Source organism: Trematomus bernacchii, unplaced genomic scaffold (assembly GCF_902827165.1).
Source record: "Trematomus bernacchii unplaced genomic scaffold, fTreBer1.1, whole genome shotgun sequence".
NCBI classification, from domain to species: domain Eukaryota; kingdom Metazoa; phylum Chordata; class Actinopteri; order Perciformes; family Nototheniidae; genus Trematomus; species Trematomus bernacchii.
In genome coordinates this window covers 3,822,558-3,842,135 of record NW_022987313.1, presented here as the reverse complement: position 1 = coordinate 3,842,135, position 19,578 = coordinate 3,822,558, and the positions used below count along the sequence as shown (strand labels likewise).

Here is a 19,578-nt window from a genome sequence, read left to right as displayed (position 1 = left end):
GCTGCCATCCCAGAGGATTCTGCAGATAAGAGTCGCCCACAGTTATGGTCCCACACCTGAGCAGCGTCGTGATTTTTGTTTTGCACTGGTGTGAGACTTAAACTGGGGTGGACAGAGTTGGCAGCGGGCTGGCATCCTCTCTCTTCCTCCTGTCACAATGTGCCACTGACCTGTCAACTTTTTAGTCTATCAGACACTATCCTCTACTCTCTTAGAGCCAGGAGTTCATTATCAGTCCATCAGCCAGATGGACTTACAGCATGTTGTCAACGGCTCTAAAATACTGTAGCTGATTCTACAAAACCAGAGGGTTGGCTATTTTAAGTACAGAATTATGCTACAGGGCGTCCAAGTGTAATTTTCAGAAATACTGGAGGCGTGTGGTTGCAACATTAGCACTCTATAATCCATCCTATACTAAAGACCACTGTGTTCCTAGCTCTCTGGGAGACCACTACCCTAACACCTACAGAGACTAAAATATGCACCAGATTCTGTTTAAGTATGTTAAACACAGACATGGTTTTCAGAGTAGGAGGGAGGTCAAGGAAACACAACAACATGCAGCTTTATCTTCAATCAGTGCATAGTGGGCGCACACAAACACAGAGTAAAGTAACAAAGGAAGTTCGATATAACTTATGAGTAGGGATGCTCCGATCGATCGGCTGATATTCACTCGCTGCCGATCGATCGGTGCTCTTTATAAATTCCGATCGGGAGAGCCGATCACATGACGTAAAATACATGACACTTTTCTCTGTGCGCGGCAAAACAAGCTCGCCAAAATGGCTTCACCAGTCTGGCAGTATTTTAAGGTGTCCGAAAAAGACAGTAAAATAGCGGTATGCAACGTGTGTGTGAAGCAGAAATCCGCTGTGACGGACCGGTGAGCGGAGCAAAACACACACTAAGAGTTAGACCTAACACACTTAGCTATTTTATCTACCACTGGAACAAGCTAAACTAGTTATAAATATGTTTATTCTTCACTGTCGGGTCACTCATTACTGGATCAGTGAGCTGCATGAGATACTGACAGGCTGTCAGGAGAGAGAGGAAAAGAGAGCGCTTCCGCTCATTTCTCCCGTGTTATTATCCAAAGTTAATGTAAACTTGAATAATGTACTTCATTTGAATGTAATAATTATGTTGGTTGTTGTTTGTGGAAGCGCCAGTGAATGAGCCCCATTAAATGAGTTTTAAACATCACTTTAAATGGAAGATCCCCATAGGCCCCGCCCACTCGATCGGATCGGCGATCGGTATCGGCCGATACTGATTCCGGCGATCGGTATCGGCCGATACTGATTCCGGCGATCGGCCCCAAAATTGGCGATCGGAGCATCCCTACTTATGACTGATTTTATATATTCGTTTTTACAGAACTCTATTTGAAACATGAATGAACATTTTTTTTAAATATCTATCTGGTAATTGCCTCTTGTATATGTGGGGCAGATGAGCACGCAGCAGGAGGCGGGTTTGAAATGTGGTCCATAAATAATTCCTCATGCAGTGGGTTGAATGTTGTTTAAAGATGAGGGTTGGGGGGTAAACAGATCAATATCTGATTAAACTGCTCGGGATGCCGCGTTCCCTACTGCGATTCGCTGTAGAGGAAACCATAAACCAGCACCCCCACCCTCAACCTCCTGTGCAACAAACACAGCTAGGAAATAACCAATTACACAGTTTTGGATGTACAATTTGTAACATTTGGGAATTGTGCTCTGACTTGTTTGATCAGCCTGTCTTCACCTATTAATTGGGCATGAATTTAATATTATTTTTAAGTGGGAGGTTAGTTTTCACTTGTCTGTTAGAGCTTTTACTGTGATTAGTTTGAAGGGTTGAAACCAATCATAATAATAATAAACTGCACACGTCAAGCACACAATGTAACGTGTCATCACATAAATTAGGGGAAGTTATTATTTAGTGCTGTATTGAGTATTTCAATGTGCTGGAAACCAGTTGATCTGTGTCAGATGCTTTGAGTCACAGCTGATGAATTTTGTTGGACATCCTCGTTGACCTCACTTCAGCAGAGTGCTCAACAGATGCTGTGTACGAGGAATAAGCATGCATTTTCATGCACACCAGGTGCTGGTTGTCATCATACATAATCAGATTCAAACTGGCTTACAGCACAGTATGACAGTGAGTCTGGCAAAGCAGAGCCACTGTGTTCTGAGCAGGAATATTACCAGAGGACAGTTAGCAGTTGTTGTTATTTTAACTGTCTTACCCCCCAAAAGTTTGGACTGACAGTTGGCGAAAACTGGTTTCTGTGCGGAGCTGTAGCGCTGGCAGGTGTGGTGAAGGATTTGGATGAAGGTGCACTTCTCTCCTGCTGAGCAAGCAACCCACTGGTCAAAAGCATTCTCGAACATCAGGTCAAACTCTGGACAGTCCTTAGAAAGAAAGAGGGAGACATGGGTGACAGATGAGTGGGGGAAGTAATTGAAAAGAAACGTTGAAAGCAGGATACAAGAAGTATGTTGTATCAGCAATAAGTAGCGTAATTCCTAGCGATAGTAACTACATTAATAGCGGTTGAAAGGCATTATAAATGACATACTTTATTGGAGTCGATGCCGTTGACCTGCCGTAGCTGGTCGATGGTCCACTGTGACCTTTTTGTGAAAGCAGAAGATCCTTGGAACTGCTTCACCTTAGTGATGGACACGCAGGAGGGTTTCTTATTAGTCACTGTGGAAACAAAACAAGAAAAACGCAACAGATAAGTTTTGACTGCAACATTCAATTCCTGAATATAAGGTTACAGTTTAACTTGTGGCCCTGATGTTGATGATATCGTTAGAGAAGCTTTGGATAAGGATAAAACAGTCCAGTTCAGGTCGGAAGATAAGGAATATTAATGAGTTAAGTAAGTTCAAGCTTGCTTCTGTTGGCGGAAGAAACAAAGGCATGAGTAAAACCCTGGACATTTCACTTTTGGAGCCAACAGCAACAAAGACAATGATAACATTCCCTGTGCAGAAAACACAGCATAACTATGAACAGACAAACCCTATTAACAAGCACTAGACTTGATATCTATCCTGACAAAGTAATACACATACATAGAGAACAGTGTTACTGGTTTTAAGAGATGGATAAAGTGTTCCTGTCAAAGCAGAAATTGTGCTGAACACAACACATTTCTATTAAAAGAAGTGATATATTTATTCTAGTGCTCTGCTGACTAAATACAAACAGGTAACAAATTACATTGCGTTCAAGCAGAGAGGTATTACATTTCAAACAAGTCACAAGAGACTAAGACCATAATGATTACATATCCTCAGGGTTCGAGTTATGTGGGAGCCAATGGGAGCCGAGCTCCCATAAGGAGGGGTCTGAGCTCCCACGGACGCAGTGAAATCATACATCTGTGGGGGTCACTAATACTGTACATTACCAACAACCATTATTTTAAATCACAAATAATGCATGTGTCAATGTAATGAGTATTATTTACGTTAACGAGGTAAATAAGCTAAAAGAAAAACATGTTTTCCAAAAGAACTACGCATCTCTTGAATGACAATATGCCTGCACTGCACCTCCAAGGTGCGCAATACATTATTGCACAATCTATGCCTGTTAGCGTGCTGCGCGAGCCGAGATGATGTGTGTGTGTGCGTAGTTGAACCTTTTCATATTTAAGTTTGTAGCAAGTAGAGGGCTGCTGGCAGGCCCGGACTGGCCATCAGGAGGACCGGGAGGTTTCCCAATGTAAGCTATTGTGAACACAACGCTGCGCAAATGTGGGTTTGCCTCACACAGGGTGACTGTCTGTCTACATGATGTGGCATCTGTTTCATATGGGTGTTTCCATAGATCTAGTCTCTTTATTTCCCCCTCAAAATGCACCAGATTGATGCATTTAACTCCAAAAAAATATCTTATTGGGGGGGCATGCCCCTGGACCCCCCTAGAGGATTTGAGGTCCACCCCCAAAATATGTTCACATGGATAGGTTCCCAAATGTTTTGCTAAATGTTTGAATAAGCCTTTCTCCATGATGCCAGGAATAGCATTTTGTTGGAACAACACTGATAGCGTATCAATTAATTGATTTAGTCTCAAAAGAGTCCGATTTAAAGTGGAACCAGTACTACAAAATATACTAGTTTTTACAGTAAGCTCTCTCAAACCCACACATGCCTTCAGATAAGAGATGCTACCACCGTCTTCCATTAATGTAATATATTGCAGCTAATCAAATTTATATTTCGAGTAACATCCTCCCAATCTTCCCTGACTTCACCCCCCTCAGGCTCAGAGTTTTGGCCCTGGTTCAAGTGAAACTCCTCTGTTTTCTTCCGCTCTCTGTCGAGACCTAACATGACATATTACTGGCTGTCTTGTCACTTGCCTCCAACCTCTCTGCTTTTATAATCTTCTCCAGCAGTCCCTAAAACCTTCCTGTTCAGGATGGGGAAGGGCCCTGCTGCTGGTGGGTGTTGCACCATAGTCGATGTTTCTCTGCATGTTACAGGTGAAACAGGCAGAGGGATGGGTTTCACTGAAGTAGTCCCTTCACAAAGAGAAGGTGTGTGTGTGTGTGTGTGTGTGTGTGTGTGTGTGTGTGTGTGTGTGTGTGTGTGTGTGTGTGTGTGTGTGTGTGTGTGAGTTTCAAAGACCCCCATAGAGCTCAGTTTATAACTCGAACCCTGCATATCCTCACAATGGCAATACAATGCACTTCCATCACAGCTATGATTAGGTATTTTGGAGTTTTAGCAGTTGGTGTAGTTTCAATTATACTTAGTTGTACAACAACAAGGGAACATAATGTTTTTTACGATCCAGAAAAAATAATCTGGATGTTGCCTGAATATAATATAAAAGCTGAAACAATTTAATTCACATACCAGCAAGAAAGAACTGTCCACAGTTGACTATACTAATGATAACAATGAAAATGCTAAAGGAAATTACACCAAAAAGCCAAAAGGACTTTTTCACCTCCTGTTCGATGACATCATCATTGTCCTTAGCTTGGCCTCACTCGCCTCAGCATTAAAAAAACCTTCACTTCCCTTTCCATTGATATCATGGTTCTATCATGTCTCTGGACCACGTGATGTGTGTGTGGCTGGATACGGAAACTCTTTGTACTTCTCAGGGGTAACATGCTCCTTTGTTGCTTTTTTAACCCCACTAGGGAACCTTTGCTTCCGCTTTCCCACATTTGCCATTGTGTCATCTCAGAAAGAAGGAAATGTTGGGGTCACTTTCACTGCTGGTGCTCTTCACTCTGCTTCTCATCTCAAAACAACTCCTTGCGGCTGTTTCCATCTTACATTCTGTTCAGGTTTCTTTTCTAAAAAATATCTACCACTCCTTATTTGATTTAAAAAATAAAAGGTAGGGCTGGATGTTACCCTAAGTGATACATTCAGTAAGCACATTCCCCTGAGAGGAGGGATGTTTGGATATGTTTGTGTATCCATTTATACAGCTGCTGTTAATACTTAAGATGCCGACCTAAGGTCCCGGGTGGAACAGATAGAATACAGGCCGGTCATCTCTTTCTACTCTTTTCCTTTATATTTATTTGTACTCAATCACACCGTCACAATCCTGACCGGAGTAAGTGAATGATCAGATCTGTCCGGGGGACACACACAGACCTGATAGAAACTCTAGATACAATTTTCAAAAGAAGGACGACAGCTGGATGTAATGAACCGGTGAGCTGAAGGGAATGAGTCTCGAAACGAAGGTCCTCCAATTTGCAGCGAGCAAGAATCATTTTTCTCTGAGCTACAATAATGACAAATGATATACTACAGCACAGAACCACTACTTTCCCTAAACTGATGGAGTAAAAATAAGGCCTTATTGCTTTCATTTGATAAGTGGAGGAATGGTAGTACAGTTTGATTTAAACTAGAAACCATTTCTTTTTTCGCGCCTTCATCTTATCCTACCAGAAATGTTCAAAACTGTAATGGGTTGGAACTCTTTTTCTTCCTCACTTTGTCAGTCATTTGATTTCTCAAAAGAAAATCATAAAATAGCAATAACAAATATGAAAGAAAATGATGACTACGAATAAGTGTGTGGCTTAAACTGTTCTGTGAGCCTAACTGCAGGATTATATTGAGAGATAACATTTGAGAAATCGCATAAAGCATGTGAATCACAAACTACATGAAGTGTTGCCCATATTGGGAACAATTTACAGAATATTCAGTATTAAACTGGTTACGCTGTTTGGCTATTTCTCAATGTTATTACACTGACACCTGAATGCTAAAATGTGTCAGTGAATGTATGAAAGAAAACTGGCGTCTCAAAGGCCTGGGGCTGAATCGACAACACGTCAACACAGAGGTCTTAATTAAACTGCCAGACACTTTTGAATCTCTAAAATCAATTTCACATTCAGCTGGGGATTCCCCACCTTGTCTGAGTTTCTCCCCTGCATATTAAACAATTATAGAAAGTTAGAAGGGTTTGGCTTTATTGAAACAGCAAGTCAGGAGAAAACTTCTCTCATGATATATCAACCAATGAGTGACACTGTGAGTTTGGAGAAAACATGTATAAAGAGAAATACTTTAAGGGCAACACAATGTCAATAAGCAGGAAACAACCACTGATGACAAAAAGTGTTTTTAACCGATTATCATTACTCGTGTTATCAATACTTGATATGCAATAGGTCTGATGTATATGTTCTTCTTTGTGTAGAAAAAATTGATAATAAAAATGGGTATTATCCTGTTGCCTTATGGTAGTCACACAAATTGTCTGTCATTAATTGATAATTCAATTTAATTTAAGGTCAAGTTATTCCTTATCAACAGGTTCAAGGTTCAAGGTTCTTTATTGTCTATCTGACATAGCTACAGAGTAATTATGTAGTTGAAAATCTTATGTCACAGGCTTCTCCAACAATGCAACATAATAACAATAAGAGCAAGAGCAATACAAAAAGAAAAAATAGTTATAAAATAAAGTGATGATGTGGAATAGTGCAGTACGAGTCTATATACAAGTTATTGGAATGATATATATATATATTAGGTATTAGATACATATTATTGAGTAGCTGAAGAATGTTTTGAAGTTGTTTCAACAGTTCAATTTTTTAACAGTCTCACTGCCCGCGGGAAGAAACTGTCTCCGAATCTTCTTCAGTGATGTCAGATGACTTGAGTGTCACTCTGTCCTAATGGCACGCGAGCATCAAATGTGCACTTCTGAATCGCCAGATAAACAAACCACATACTATCAGATGTGCGGTGAAGACTGGTTACAAACACTTAAGAGATGGGTGAGTAAAAGAAGAAGGGAACTATCTTTGAACTATTATCAAAGTCACTCACTTCAACATGTATACTTACGGTATAATACAAGTGGTCATAATGCTAAGAAGCTCTTTAATTGGTGTGTTGAGATTAATGTCGCGTTTCCACTACACGGCCTCGCTCGGCCCCGCTCGGTATGGCTGGGCCTCGTTAGGACTGGCTCACTTTATGGCGCATTTCCATTACAGTTTAGGAACTGGGGCAGTATCTATAGTAACGCAGTGTAGGCGGAGCCGTGACGTGATCTTCAGAGGACCCCAGAAAAACAACACAGCCGTTAGCTGTGAGCACTCAGAGCTCACAGCTCCTCATATATGTTCAGAAACTAGACAAAAGTTAAACAAGTACAAACCACAGACTGCCTGTGTCATGGTGAATACAGTCGCTGCTTTATTTATGTCTGTATAGGCCGTTGTTGTGAGTGTGGACGGTCGGGGCATATACTGCGTTAGCTTAGCCAATCTCCATTTAGAAAACAAGCATTTTAAAAGGTTTTTCGCCTGCCGTCTGTCTGCAGACTTGACAAAGCATTAATTCATGGTTTTTACTAACCGGTATCAGTATGTTGTTACTTCGGCATAATTTTGAAACGTGTATTACAATTAAATCACGGTCAAATATGTCCATCTTGTTGTAGTTGTTGCCCCCTTGCCAGCGACGCTCTCTCTAGTTTAGCATACTCAGCCCGACTCAGCCTCGTTGCCTCTGGCCCTGGCCCCACGATTTTATGAGGCCAGAAAAACTGTGAATTAGGACCCGCCGGCCGGTACTAGGCCAAGTGGAAACGCAACCAAAGACGGGCCGCTGACGTCACAGCTCTCTTAAACCGGGCTGCGGGCTGTAGTGGAAACGCGCCATAAGACTCAAAGTTCACTGGGCTTGACCTCTTGTACAGACTAAATAGATAAAGATAAAAAGATCCCTTCCTGTACATGAACTGAAGTCAAATGTGAAAGTGGATTGGACCAGCTCTCCTGACTTGTTTCACTTTTACAAAGCAAACATAATAATCCCAATCACACCCTAAACACAATGTAAAAGCATAATAAACTGAAGTGAATGAGCAAACACTGTAAAACCACTGAGAGGCTGCCAGAGCCATTGTTTCCATGTGGGCTGTCAGAGGAAGGCCATGGAAAAGCTTCCTGTCCTTCTTTCTCATGCTCTGATGGTGACATGCTCTCACTTCCTCCAGGGGATCAGTCCCTTGTTGTGCTTGGCAATGCTGCCTGAAAGAAAACTGGTACTGTACTAGTCACAGGCTGCTGACATCACAGAGGAAACCTTCTCAGGATCAGCTTTCTCTAAAGGAAATATTATCATAGTTGTGGTTGTGAGAGAACGAAATGTGAGCACTAGGAGGAGTTCTCTCAAAAGCAGTAATGAAATAAATTATGTGAGAAGTGTGCAGGTTGTCGATTATGAATGCTTACAAGCTAAGTGGAAATACAGCACTATGGAAACACATTTAATCCAGAACAACAATGAATGCAATAGTAGGTATGGAACAACTATGGGATTAATGCAGCAACATTTGAGTTTGCCAATGTAACCATGAGAGCTAACAGAGTATTGAGAAGGACCACCCACATTGGCATAACATTAATTACTTCCTTTCCCTGATATAATACAACTTCATCCTCGTGTCAACAGTGATGCTTATCAAAAATCTCAATCCACAAGCCAGAAATATGATCAACATTGGCATTTTGAGCCAGCCGAGGGGAGATATGAAAATCCAAAACCGCAGAATAACAAAGTTTCCCGTCGGATAAGGGAAGAAAGTTTGAAACTGTTCAGTCAGAGAGGCACCATGTTTCCTTTGGAATAACGGGTTGTTCCAAGACTCACCCACCAAGAAGAAGTGAAGTAACAAATAAACAAGATAAAAGTCTGGAGGCTCTACACGTACAAGCACTGCACAGATGACATTTAGGAAGGTAGAGAACTGTGGATGTATCTGTGTGACCAGTACTGCAGTGTATACTTACTGTATGACTAAAGTGTTACCAATAAGGCAATTCTGTGCTTCTTAAAACATACAATCCACCAAATCCTGTGTGCGACAAGATATTTAGCAGCAGGAATGATCTGACCTCAGCTGTCTGGAATAGTAAATATGAAAACTATACAGAACATTGTAAGATCTGAAATGATGTCGCTAACCAGATGTGTATATTGAAATCTCTCATTCAAGTTTGAGAACGCACTGTAGTCAAGCTTAAAAGATGAACTCATGTTTATAATAATTGTACTCCTATCGGTTCGGCTTCAAAGACACATTTCACTGACTTTATCTCAACTAGGTGGGCTGGGCTATGGATCTCTTGACAAATCTGATCGCCTCAGTTAGCACTCAATTGGCAGTATACGAGGTTGCCATGGCGATTGCATTAGCATAGCACAAAAGACACCTGGAGCCAGGACTGGCACCTGGCCAGGTTCAAACGGGGACAGCCAGCTCACATGCCATACTGACTCTTGGCAGGAATAAAATTACCATGAATAGAAAGTAATTTGGATATCATTAAGAATGTAGGAAATGCTAATTGACAAAGTGCTGGGCTACAGAGAACTGTGTCCTGCTGCCAGTTTGGCTTGGCTGAGGGCCAGAAATTACCTAAAAAGCGATAGATCTTGTGCGTTTGCAAAAACTAAACAGCTGAATCTATATGAATCAGTCTCATGCAACAAATGATGATTTTCAAAAGAATGTCAAGTATTACTGATTAGATACAAAGAGAGGAACAAGAACGATTAAAACCATATAAACAGTTATGTCAGTATTAGGGATTTCATGACAACAACAATTTCAGTACCAACTCAATGCCAACATTCTGATAAAAAGACGGTCCTTTTGTCCACAGTACAGCAGGTGATTAAGCTATCATAAGAAACATAGTTAATATAATTACATAAGAGCTGTAGGTGTCAGGCAAACAATGTCTCTTAGACGTGTTACAATCCAAAAAGATTGATTCCTCTCTCCCGAACAGCTGTTGGCACATCTACCTCTTCCTATCTCTTGCTAAACAAAATAGCACACTTTGCACATACTTTCATTTTTGTGACAATTTATTAAACTCACTGACACATTTCGGCTATAAACATATTCAAGTTTACAGTTGTCTAAAACAGCAATATATAAAACCTAGTCAGTACTGAACATGTGGAAGTCTTTTTGGTCTTTCTTTAACATATTTTAAAACAAAGAACCAGTCTGGGTTTGGTTGAGATATGATGACCTTATGCAATTTAAGAAAATAATATGCAGAATATTTTCATTATTAGAGGCAAAAATTAAGAGGCAGCATTAAATGAGTCGAATTACATAAAAACATATTGGCTTATTTATGACTTCATTACTTGAGTTAAAAACAACAACAACAACAACCTGAAATGATATCTGCTGCTATACTTATGGGTTAGACCCTGTTTAAGCATCATGGTACAAGAACACTATGTGAAGGTAAAACAGTGGAAAACAGTCTGCCTTACATGTTGAATGTCTGCAGTATGTTATTAGAGCTGTCCTCTGAGAGCACGTCCAACACTTTTCACTGTCTGGCTCTGTGATTACAGAGGCCTGTACTACGAAGCTGGTTCAACCTAACCTGGATATGTTGGAGTTAGCCGGTTGGCCTAAGCCAAAACATACGCGCTGGCGCTAAGCTGTACTACGACGCCGGTTATCAAGTGGATCGCTCAAGCCAGCCGTGTCCTATCTAGTTAGGTGCGCGTTCACATGAAAGGGGTGGTATTTGGAGCATTCGACCAATCTCAAGTGCACTGACAGCGCAGCGTCATACTTCCTGAATGAAAAGTGAACTTTAATATTAGTCAAATATGAAGAAGTTAAACTTTAAACATCCATGACTTAAACACTTTTTCCAGGATAAAAGCCACATAGCTGCACCTGCAAGGTGAATACAGCTGGTAAAAGAAAAAGTGTTTAAATGCGTACATTAACAGGTTTATGAAATCACTGCCCCGTCTAAGACACGATCTGACTTTAATTACATTTGACTCGAGTGTTTCGTCAACTTAATGTGTTGCTTAAAATAATACTTCTGCATACAGTATGTGACACTGTGAGTGTTGCACGGCCAGATACGGCTCAAGAAGCTGACTCAGATAAGGAAATATATTATACATTATGATGTGATATGATATGAATGATAATGGGGACACATCGACGTCTGCACTCACAGTGCCGCGGACTGTACGTAATGTTACTCTGATCCGGTTACTTATGTCGTGGCAGATATTTAAGTAAGCTTTCTTAACGCTAATATTATAATAGTCAGATTGCTCTGAAGATGGGAGGGGATATTCTATTAATTTTCACGGTCGTCTTTCCTGCAACGGCAGTTTTTCTGTATTTCCTCTATCCTGTAATATGAATTGATCGCTTTAAACTCCGCACACGGAGCTCTGATTGGTCAGCAGGCGGTGCTTTCACTGAGTTGATCTCTTAGCCTGCCACCTAACCTGCTCCGGAGCAGGTTTGCCGCTCAGCATAAGTTACCATGGAAATCTAGCCCGCTAAAAAGAGAACCAGCGTCGTAGGACCGGAAAGCCCGAGATTTCCCTGAATTTAGCCGGCTAAGCGAAAATCCAGCTTCGTAGTACAGGCCTCTGGTCTATTGGAAAGCTGCTTGAGCTGGAACACACTGTTATCTTCAGAAATAAGCTGTCACTGGAATGAACCACGGCACTGGCTAGACTTGCAACAGCATCCCAGAACAAAAGCCTCTACAGTCTGTTCATTGAGTTGAAAACAAAGTGACTCCATTGTATAAGGCCTCTTCAGATACTGTAGGATGGGTGTGATGCAGTGTCTAGGCACCAATAGTAGATGGGAGTGCATATAGCATGGTGAATAACAGATACAGAATAGAGATCAGCTTGGTTCAACCCTCGGTGGGGACAAGTTACTCACACAACCGATACAGAGACTATGAGCCTAACTAAACAGCACTAACAATGGAGCTATGCAGAGTTACACGTCGTCATACAACAATGAAACATTTGCTCAAGACTGTGACAAAGCACTCACTATCAAAAGTTCACATTAACGTATTAAAATATATATTTAAGTATATATAAACTTTATTCCATGAGATAATTTGTAATCAGCCAGCCAGCAGCAGCAGACAGTAACTATCTGACTTTCACTTTAATCACAACTAAAAGGCAATGATCCTTTAAATTGCATTTTTGCAAATTATTGATATAATATATATCTTTTCAATATTTGTTGAAATACGGCTGTCTGTCAGGGCTGGCTGACACAGTTCGCAACTGTTACAAGAAAAAGTCACTGAGTTCTTTTGACACCTTATAGTGTACTAAACCTTTATTTAAGCAGCTGTATTCTTTTATTCTGTGACTAATCATCACTAAAAACAGCAATTCTACTAATAGATGTAAACCCTCACAGTAGGAATATGCATTAAGTACTGCTAATGGCTGTTAAAAGCATTCAAACAGCAGGAGACTATAAATTCTTGTTTTTTTAAAGAAATGTTTCCACATAAATAAAAACACATTTTAATGAACCTTACAATAACTCACATGGCAATCATATGACGTCAAGTTTGCATCATTTTCAAACCATATGTTCAGAATAAAGTGAGTCTGGCTCTTTGAAATGTCAAGTGGGCCTACTTCTTTTCATCTGAGCTCAATCAAACAGTAAGAGTTCAACACACAAATGAACTTTTCTGTTTTAATCATAGCCGCTTTTGCCTCAAGTTACATCTGTTATCCATCCAATTATAACTCTCACATTAAAACAAATTCTGGAAGCTTGACAGATCATGGGCGTCTGCCTATTACAATTAAAAAAAGGTTTCTTTAAGTTCAGTTTAAACTATAGACTCAGAGAAATGAGTTATTGAATAAATGGGGCTGACCTGAAATGTTCAATACAAGAGTTACTTGAATTGAATACAATACTTATATAATAGTGAGCAAAAACAAATGAATTGAGTAATTTAAAGAAAATACAAATAGTTCCCGATGTAATTGCATAACATTTGGGGCAACGCCATATATTGTCATCTAAATACTTACAATGTGATGTCAGCTTGTTTCCTTCTTTTGTTCAGATAATAGTTTCACTAAACGTGACTTGGCTTCAAACAGAAACACTTCAATCATAGCAATCAAACGGTCACACAGGGAAACTCAACACTTTGGTTTCGGGGTGATGAAATGCACTGTTAACAGTTTATGATACAGAGCAAACACGCTACTGATAACACACACATTTTCCTTTGATGTTTGACATGTTGAGTGCAGCTAAACAAAAAACTATGAAAAATGAGGGTCAGTGGGAGATAAAGGTAAGAGGAAGAAAAGGCCGTTGGAAAAACAGAGATATGAAAGCGCTCCTAACACTAGGATGGGTCAAATGCAGAGAAACCGTTTCGTTACTAGTACCTGTACTACTGTATGTAATGACAATAAAAGTTGAATCATTTAGGGCTTCACCTCCCCAGCAGTTGACAAAACAAATGAAAGACATATTTAAGTTTCATAGCAAGTGATAAATGGTTTCACACCCACAATACATCAGGCATTTATAACACTTAAAGGTAGGGTAGGTCATTCACTTCAGAAACACTTTTTGTTATATTCCATGGAATGCTCTTAACATCCCGATAGCAATGAATCCATTAAATGCTATGACAATAAATACATACAAATATTTCATCTGTGGAAGCCGTGGCGCTGTAAAAAGCTAGTCCAATTATCTGCCTCGGCCCGCGGCAAATAACTGGATGGCCTACCTGCCCGTCAGCCTTCCATCTCGTGCACAAACTTATCTCGTGCCCTCATTGGTCATGTGCGCGTTCGTGTGTGTTGGAGGAGGGGCTCTGTAAGGAAGTCTGAAGGAAGGGGCAGATTTGATTCGGTTGTGTACTTTCAAATTCTAGCTTACTCGAGCTGGTTTCTCCATTCTTACCTACCCTACCTTTAATATCTTATTGATGCTTTTTGAAGTTGTTTGTTCTGGACTAAAGTCATGGTGGCGAGTTAGAAAAATGTCAAGTGTTGCCAAATAAACCCCTATGTGTGGTTTTCTACCCAACAATTAATCAGGAATCGATCAAGCATCTGATAGATCAGAGGAATTGCTATTGGAATAGGTAAAGATAAAATCCAATAGCAACATTTAATCACAACGAAGGAAAAGCATATCCTCTTGGACTTATAAGAAGATAAACCATGGAGAAACATCACTATCAAAAGCAGAGGGTAAGAAACCAATCAGACCGCCTGCTGAGACAGGTCATCGTGTTTCTCTTTTTCATCTTGCTTTCTGCTCCTGTGCACATCCAGGGAGGAAACACACGGTCTCTGTGAGGCCTGTGTTCCACATTATGACCCTCTGAGCTCGTCCATCACCCCCTGCTCCATGGACCACTACATAACCGGGCATTCAGCCCCCGCCCACATAGTAGTCATTCCTCCAGAGCCAGAGCCCACGGATTCAAGGAAATATTTAATTACAATGGGGCGCCCACCTGAGGCTTCTCTACTCTGATGCTCTGAAACAAACATCCTTTCAGCCTTTCATTGTTCCCAAGGGGTCATGCTTAACCTGAACTGATTGTGTTTCTGCATGACCAGTTTTACACGATAAATTACATGTTTTGTTGTTTGTTTGTTGGAAGAAGAAGTTAGAAACAAACAGGAAGACAGGTAAATATGACCGTGTTAGAAAGATAACTTGTAGAGAAAGAGAGTGAGGGATGGAGACACAAAATCAAAGGAGGTGGTGTCAGGTCAGTTTTGAAGTACACTCTCTCATCTTAGTGAGGAAAGAGATAAAACACATACAGAACCTGTTGCACGTGCCAGAACTCTGGAGAGTGTTAATAAACGAAGACCTCATTGCAACCTAATCTGGATATAATCACGCAATAGCACGCGGTGGTATTTCTAACAGTCAAAACAAAGCATTCCTCAACACTTACTTCTTCAAAATGACCTAAACTAATGGGCCTGGAAGAAAAATCTTCAAATCCAAAACAACCTCCCTGTCAAACCTGGGCCACGTAATGTTATACGGAAATAATTAGTGATAACCTGTTAGTGAGCACGAGATGGATAGTGCTTTCAGATTGGAGGTAAATATGTTGTCACAGAGGCATACGGTACTACCTGTTTACCATAATAAAGAAACATGTCTTTAATATAAAAGAACTGAACTGCTCGTTTATTATTTCACTTTTTTCTAGGTATTAGACCCTACTTGCTTTAATGTTATCACACAAACCATCCTACCTTACTCGTGATACCTCTTGGGATACAAGGGTATGTATCCATTGTCTGGGTGCTCTGGGTTTCGGTTCTTTAATATTCACAATCTAAGAATTTAACTCGAATCATTTACCAATTGATTGATGTAACTATTATCCCACTATCTTAAATTGTCCAGAGATATTACTAAAACGTCTGTTGGAGTTGGATTAAAAGCTGGTGAGTCATGCAAGGGAATTCTACCTTAAGCCCGAAAAAGGGAAGTTAAATGATGAATCAAAGCATTACACTTCAGGCTTGTTTCCAGATCTCATTTCCTGGCCCATCTGTTTTCTTTTAGACAAGGTTTGGTGAAGCACCGTCTGTGACTAATATGGAAGGAGAGACATGTTGCACAATCCACTTCATAGAATCAAGAATGTTCACTACTTTTTAAGAAAACCCTTAAAAAAAATAGACACGTTTCCTTGTCATGGTTCTGATTCAGAGAAAGATATTTTTGGCACGAAAACGGCAGAAAACATTTTTTGAATAGCAACGAAAATGATTGAACCATGTAATACTATGCTGCACGGCACTTTGTTGTTTTGAGCTTTCAGACACAGTCTACTTTTCATAAGATTAAGGATGAAAAAAGGATTGTTGTTTTTGTTTCAAAGGACATGCTGTAGCTTCTGTCAAAGAGGAAAACATTATATTATGTTTTGAAAAACACATTCTTTGTTTTTTTTGGTCTGGGATTGAAGGAGGGTTGCATTTCACATCCCTTCCACGTACTGTATGTCAGACAGGATTAGCAGCACCCAAAGTTTTCTCAGGATACAGAGTGAGGGTGAAGTTAATATCTCATCTGGAGTGAGTACAACTTCACAACTTCACACATTATAAAATATAAACCTTATGAAATCTGTTAGTTACCATGGTAGTGCAGAAGAATTATGTATTACGTAACGTCCACACGGTTCCGTTGCGTGCTTCAACAGAGACGCTTACAATTCACTTTGAATGGGGTGACGTCAAGCTTTGCCGAACTGCATTGTGGTTCCGTCGCTTTGCCTCCGTTGCTCGCTTCGAAAGCTGAGAAAAGTTCAACTTTTCAAGTGTCGACGGAAGCGCCAGCAAATCAAATCATATGCCAGTACAAGCGCTAGCCAATTAAACCGTGTGCTTGTGTGTCCGGGGCGGAAGATTAATGTGATTGGTTGTTGGTCGCCCACCGGCAAGCTTCAACGCGACGGAACCGTGTGGACGTACCGTCACCGCTCGTCTCAAATATTAAAAGGGGAAAATTCCTTAAGTCACGAACAGTTAGAGGTAACTGAATCTTTTTCTCTACCAGCTCTTCTGTCTAGATCATTTCAGACATACAGTATATATGACTGCTCTACTTAAGTCACACTGCAGGTGTTTTTCCTAATTAACAGTTATTTATGAAATACACAGTGCTGTTGAAGCCAGATGAGGTCGATTTCAAATGTAATATCTGCACATCTTGTACAAATGTGCTATAGGCAAAACCAGCTTATTTTACACATTGTATGTTATCATCTATGGATATAAATGTATTAAGAAAAAGTTAAGAGAGAACGTTTTGTGCAAGGGCATAAACCCCCCCCCCCCAACCTATGTTACTCTTTGCGCATAGGTGGTGAGTTTTCTGATCAAATGACAGATCACATGCTTTGTAAAGCATACAGCAGTTTTTCTCAGTTTCACAAAACCCACACACACACATACTACACTGCAACAGGGCACAGATTGCTACCCTGGCAGGATGGATCACAAACATGCAGGAAGTTTCATTTGCTCCCATAAGTCATAGGGTTTCCATCTGGTCTTTCCATGGATGAATGTTTCATGTAGCAGGAAAACAGCTGGGGGTTGTGAGAATGATATTGAACTAAAGTATGATATCATTTTTCTTTTCCCTTCCAACTTAAATGCAAGAGGAAAACATCGATGGTTTTGGCTTCAGTTCATCTTGTAGAACCCACTATCAAGCAATTTCAAAAAGCTGAACTAAAAGGGACGTTTTAAAATATCCGCAGTTATCCTGATGTCCCACAGATCCCCATTTTCCTACCCTGTGTGTGCTTGGCATCCCACTAGTACACAGTGTGTACTGATACAGCACTGCGAAAAAGTCTGCAGGAGTGCTAAGCCATGCCCTTAATGTGAAATACCAGCACAGAGCCCACCCAGTGTCTGACAGAGGAAGTCTCAGCAGTGGGGGGGTAGAGCCCCTGCAGTCTGCTGTCACGAGGCTGTTCAGCCACACCGATGCCTGGAGAGAGTGAGAGGCCAACGTGCCAGAACACATCCTATCTAACCTTTAAATACTGATCACTCAGCATCAACTCCCCTGACTAACAAGTGTTGGCCTGAACACCTGCTATGAAAAAGTTATGAGTATATTTTTTAATTTATATATTATTAGTGCCCTTGTCAAGTCCAACTTTTAAAAACCTCCACAGCAGTCCCTGCAATGCATCAGCAACTACAACAAATGGTTTGGTGCATAATTTATCCTATCTTCTGGTACTGAATGTCTTAATGCCTACATAGTTTGTGGTCCAAGTGGGTGTTTTTAATGTTTGTAAGTAGGGAGGCGTGTGGCGCAGTGGACTAGTGTGTTGGTGCTCCGATCAGGGGAGCACAGGTTCAAACCCCACTGCAGTCAGCATGTTGTTGTGTCCCTGGGCAAGACACTTCACCCCAAATTGCTCCTGTGGGGATTGCCCACAGTATTGAGTATGTAAGTCGCTTTGGATAAAAGTGTCTAACAAGTAACATGTAATGTAAGTATCATTGCGTACATGTATTCTATTCCATGCATTTTTACTCTAGATGCATCACGAACAAAGTTGCAGATCAGCACTTTAGTTGACCTCAAAGCAAAGTATTGTATGTGTGCTCAACACCCATCAAGGATTGCAGCAGTGAGTAGTGTTATGTATCCCATATGATACACAATACTACGAAATAATGTATCTTTGCTGTTGGTATTAGGTAAAAAACTTGTATATAATGCCAATTGTAAGGGCTTAAGGCAACGACAAATTACCTGCTTAAAAAGACTGCAAACTTGAAAAGGGTCCAACCAGCATAATTGTTAAAGATTTTATTTGCTCTTGCATTTCATGAAAGATACTGTATGAAATTCTCATTCTGACTGGTCCTTCTCAGAAAATGCAATAAAATGTAAATAAAAAAAAGTTGAAAACGTTTTGTCCAGGTGTTTTCCATTGGCAGGATTCCCACACATCGTGAGTAAATCCCGGCATCTCAGCATTTGCTGATTCTTGCATTTTCAGATTAGGTACAAGGATTACAGGTCGAAAAAACATTCCCCAAACTCTAACGCTCAAAAACCTGCTTCAACAGCCTTTGGATTATGTCAAAAATGCATTGTCACCTTTCTAAAAACAAGGTTGTTTCTCTCACTTTGTGGAAAGTTGGCATTTTGAATATAAATGGCTTTCAACCAGAAAGCAGCAAGAGGCAACTGAGCGAACTATTATGAATGTGCAAGAGACAGATGTATCCCAGCTTTGTGGGATGTAAAACAGGAAGAATGAAATGGCAGCTTCTGGTAATTTGGTTGAAATAAAATCGTTAATGATCACATTGCACTGAGAATAATCTAAGGACAGCCAAAGGTCAAAAATACAACTTCACTTAGATGTGGAACTTTCTTCAATAGCTGGATGGCAATGTATGGCTAAAAATAACTGTAGCAAAGCCTGCTTGATACCTGCTTGAGAAAAGTACAGCTTTTTGAGTTAATGTTCGTCTTGATAGTTCTTGATCGTAGTCTGGATCATGGACCAAATTGTATCTCACATATCCAGCATGGCTTTGGGCTCTGATTGAACATCTCAGTGGCATTCCTGGGAAAGGTGTGAGGTGGTGGGGGGGAGCATATGGTGTTTTTCAGTTTCCTGGTGAGCTTCCCGCATGGAAGCAACTT

General features: G+C 40.5%; 1 protein-coding gene across 2 annotated transcripts in view; it reads right to left on the bottom strand.

Moving 5' to 3' along the window:
- The window catches only part of stxbp6 (syntaxin binding protein 6 (amisyn)), a 66,144-nt gene that overhangs the window by 13,984 nt on the left and 32,582 nt on the right, over positions 1-19,578 (bottom strand). For both annotated transcript variants that reach the window (XM_034123588.1, XM_034123597.1), the window contains exons 3-4: positions 2,585-2,715; positions 2,252-2,417 (exon numbers count right to left, since the gene is read on the bottom strand). In XM_034123588.1, the coding sequence (XP_033979479.1) occupies positions 2,252-2,417; positions 2,585-2,715 (297 nt within the window). The remainder of the gene's footprint in view (positions 1-2,251; positions 2,418-2,584; positions 2,716-19,578) is intronic.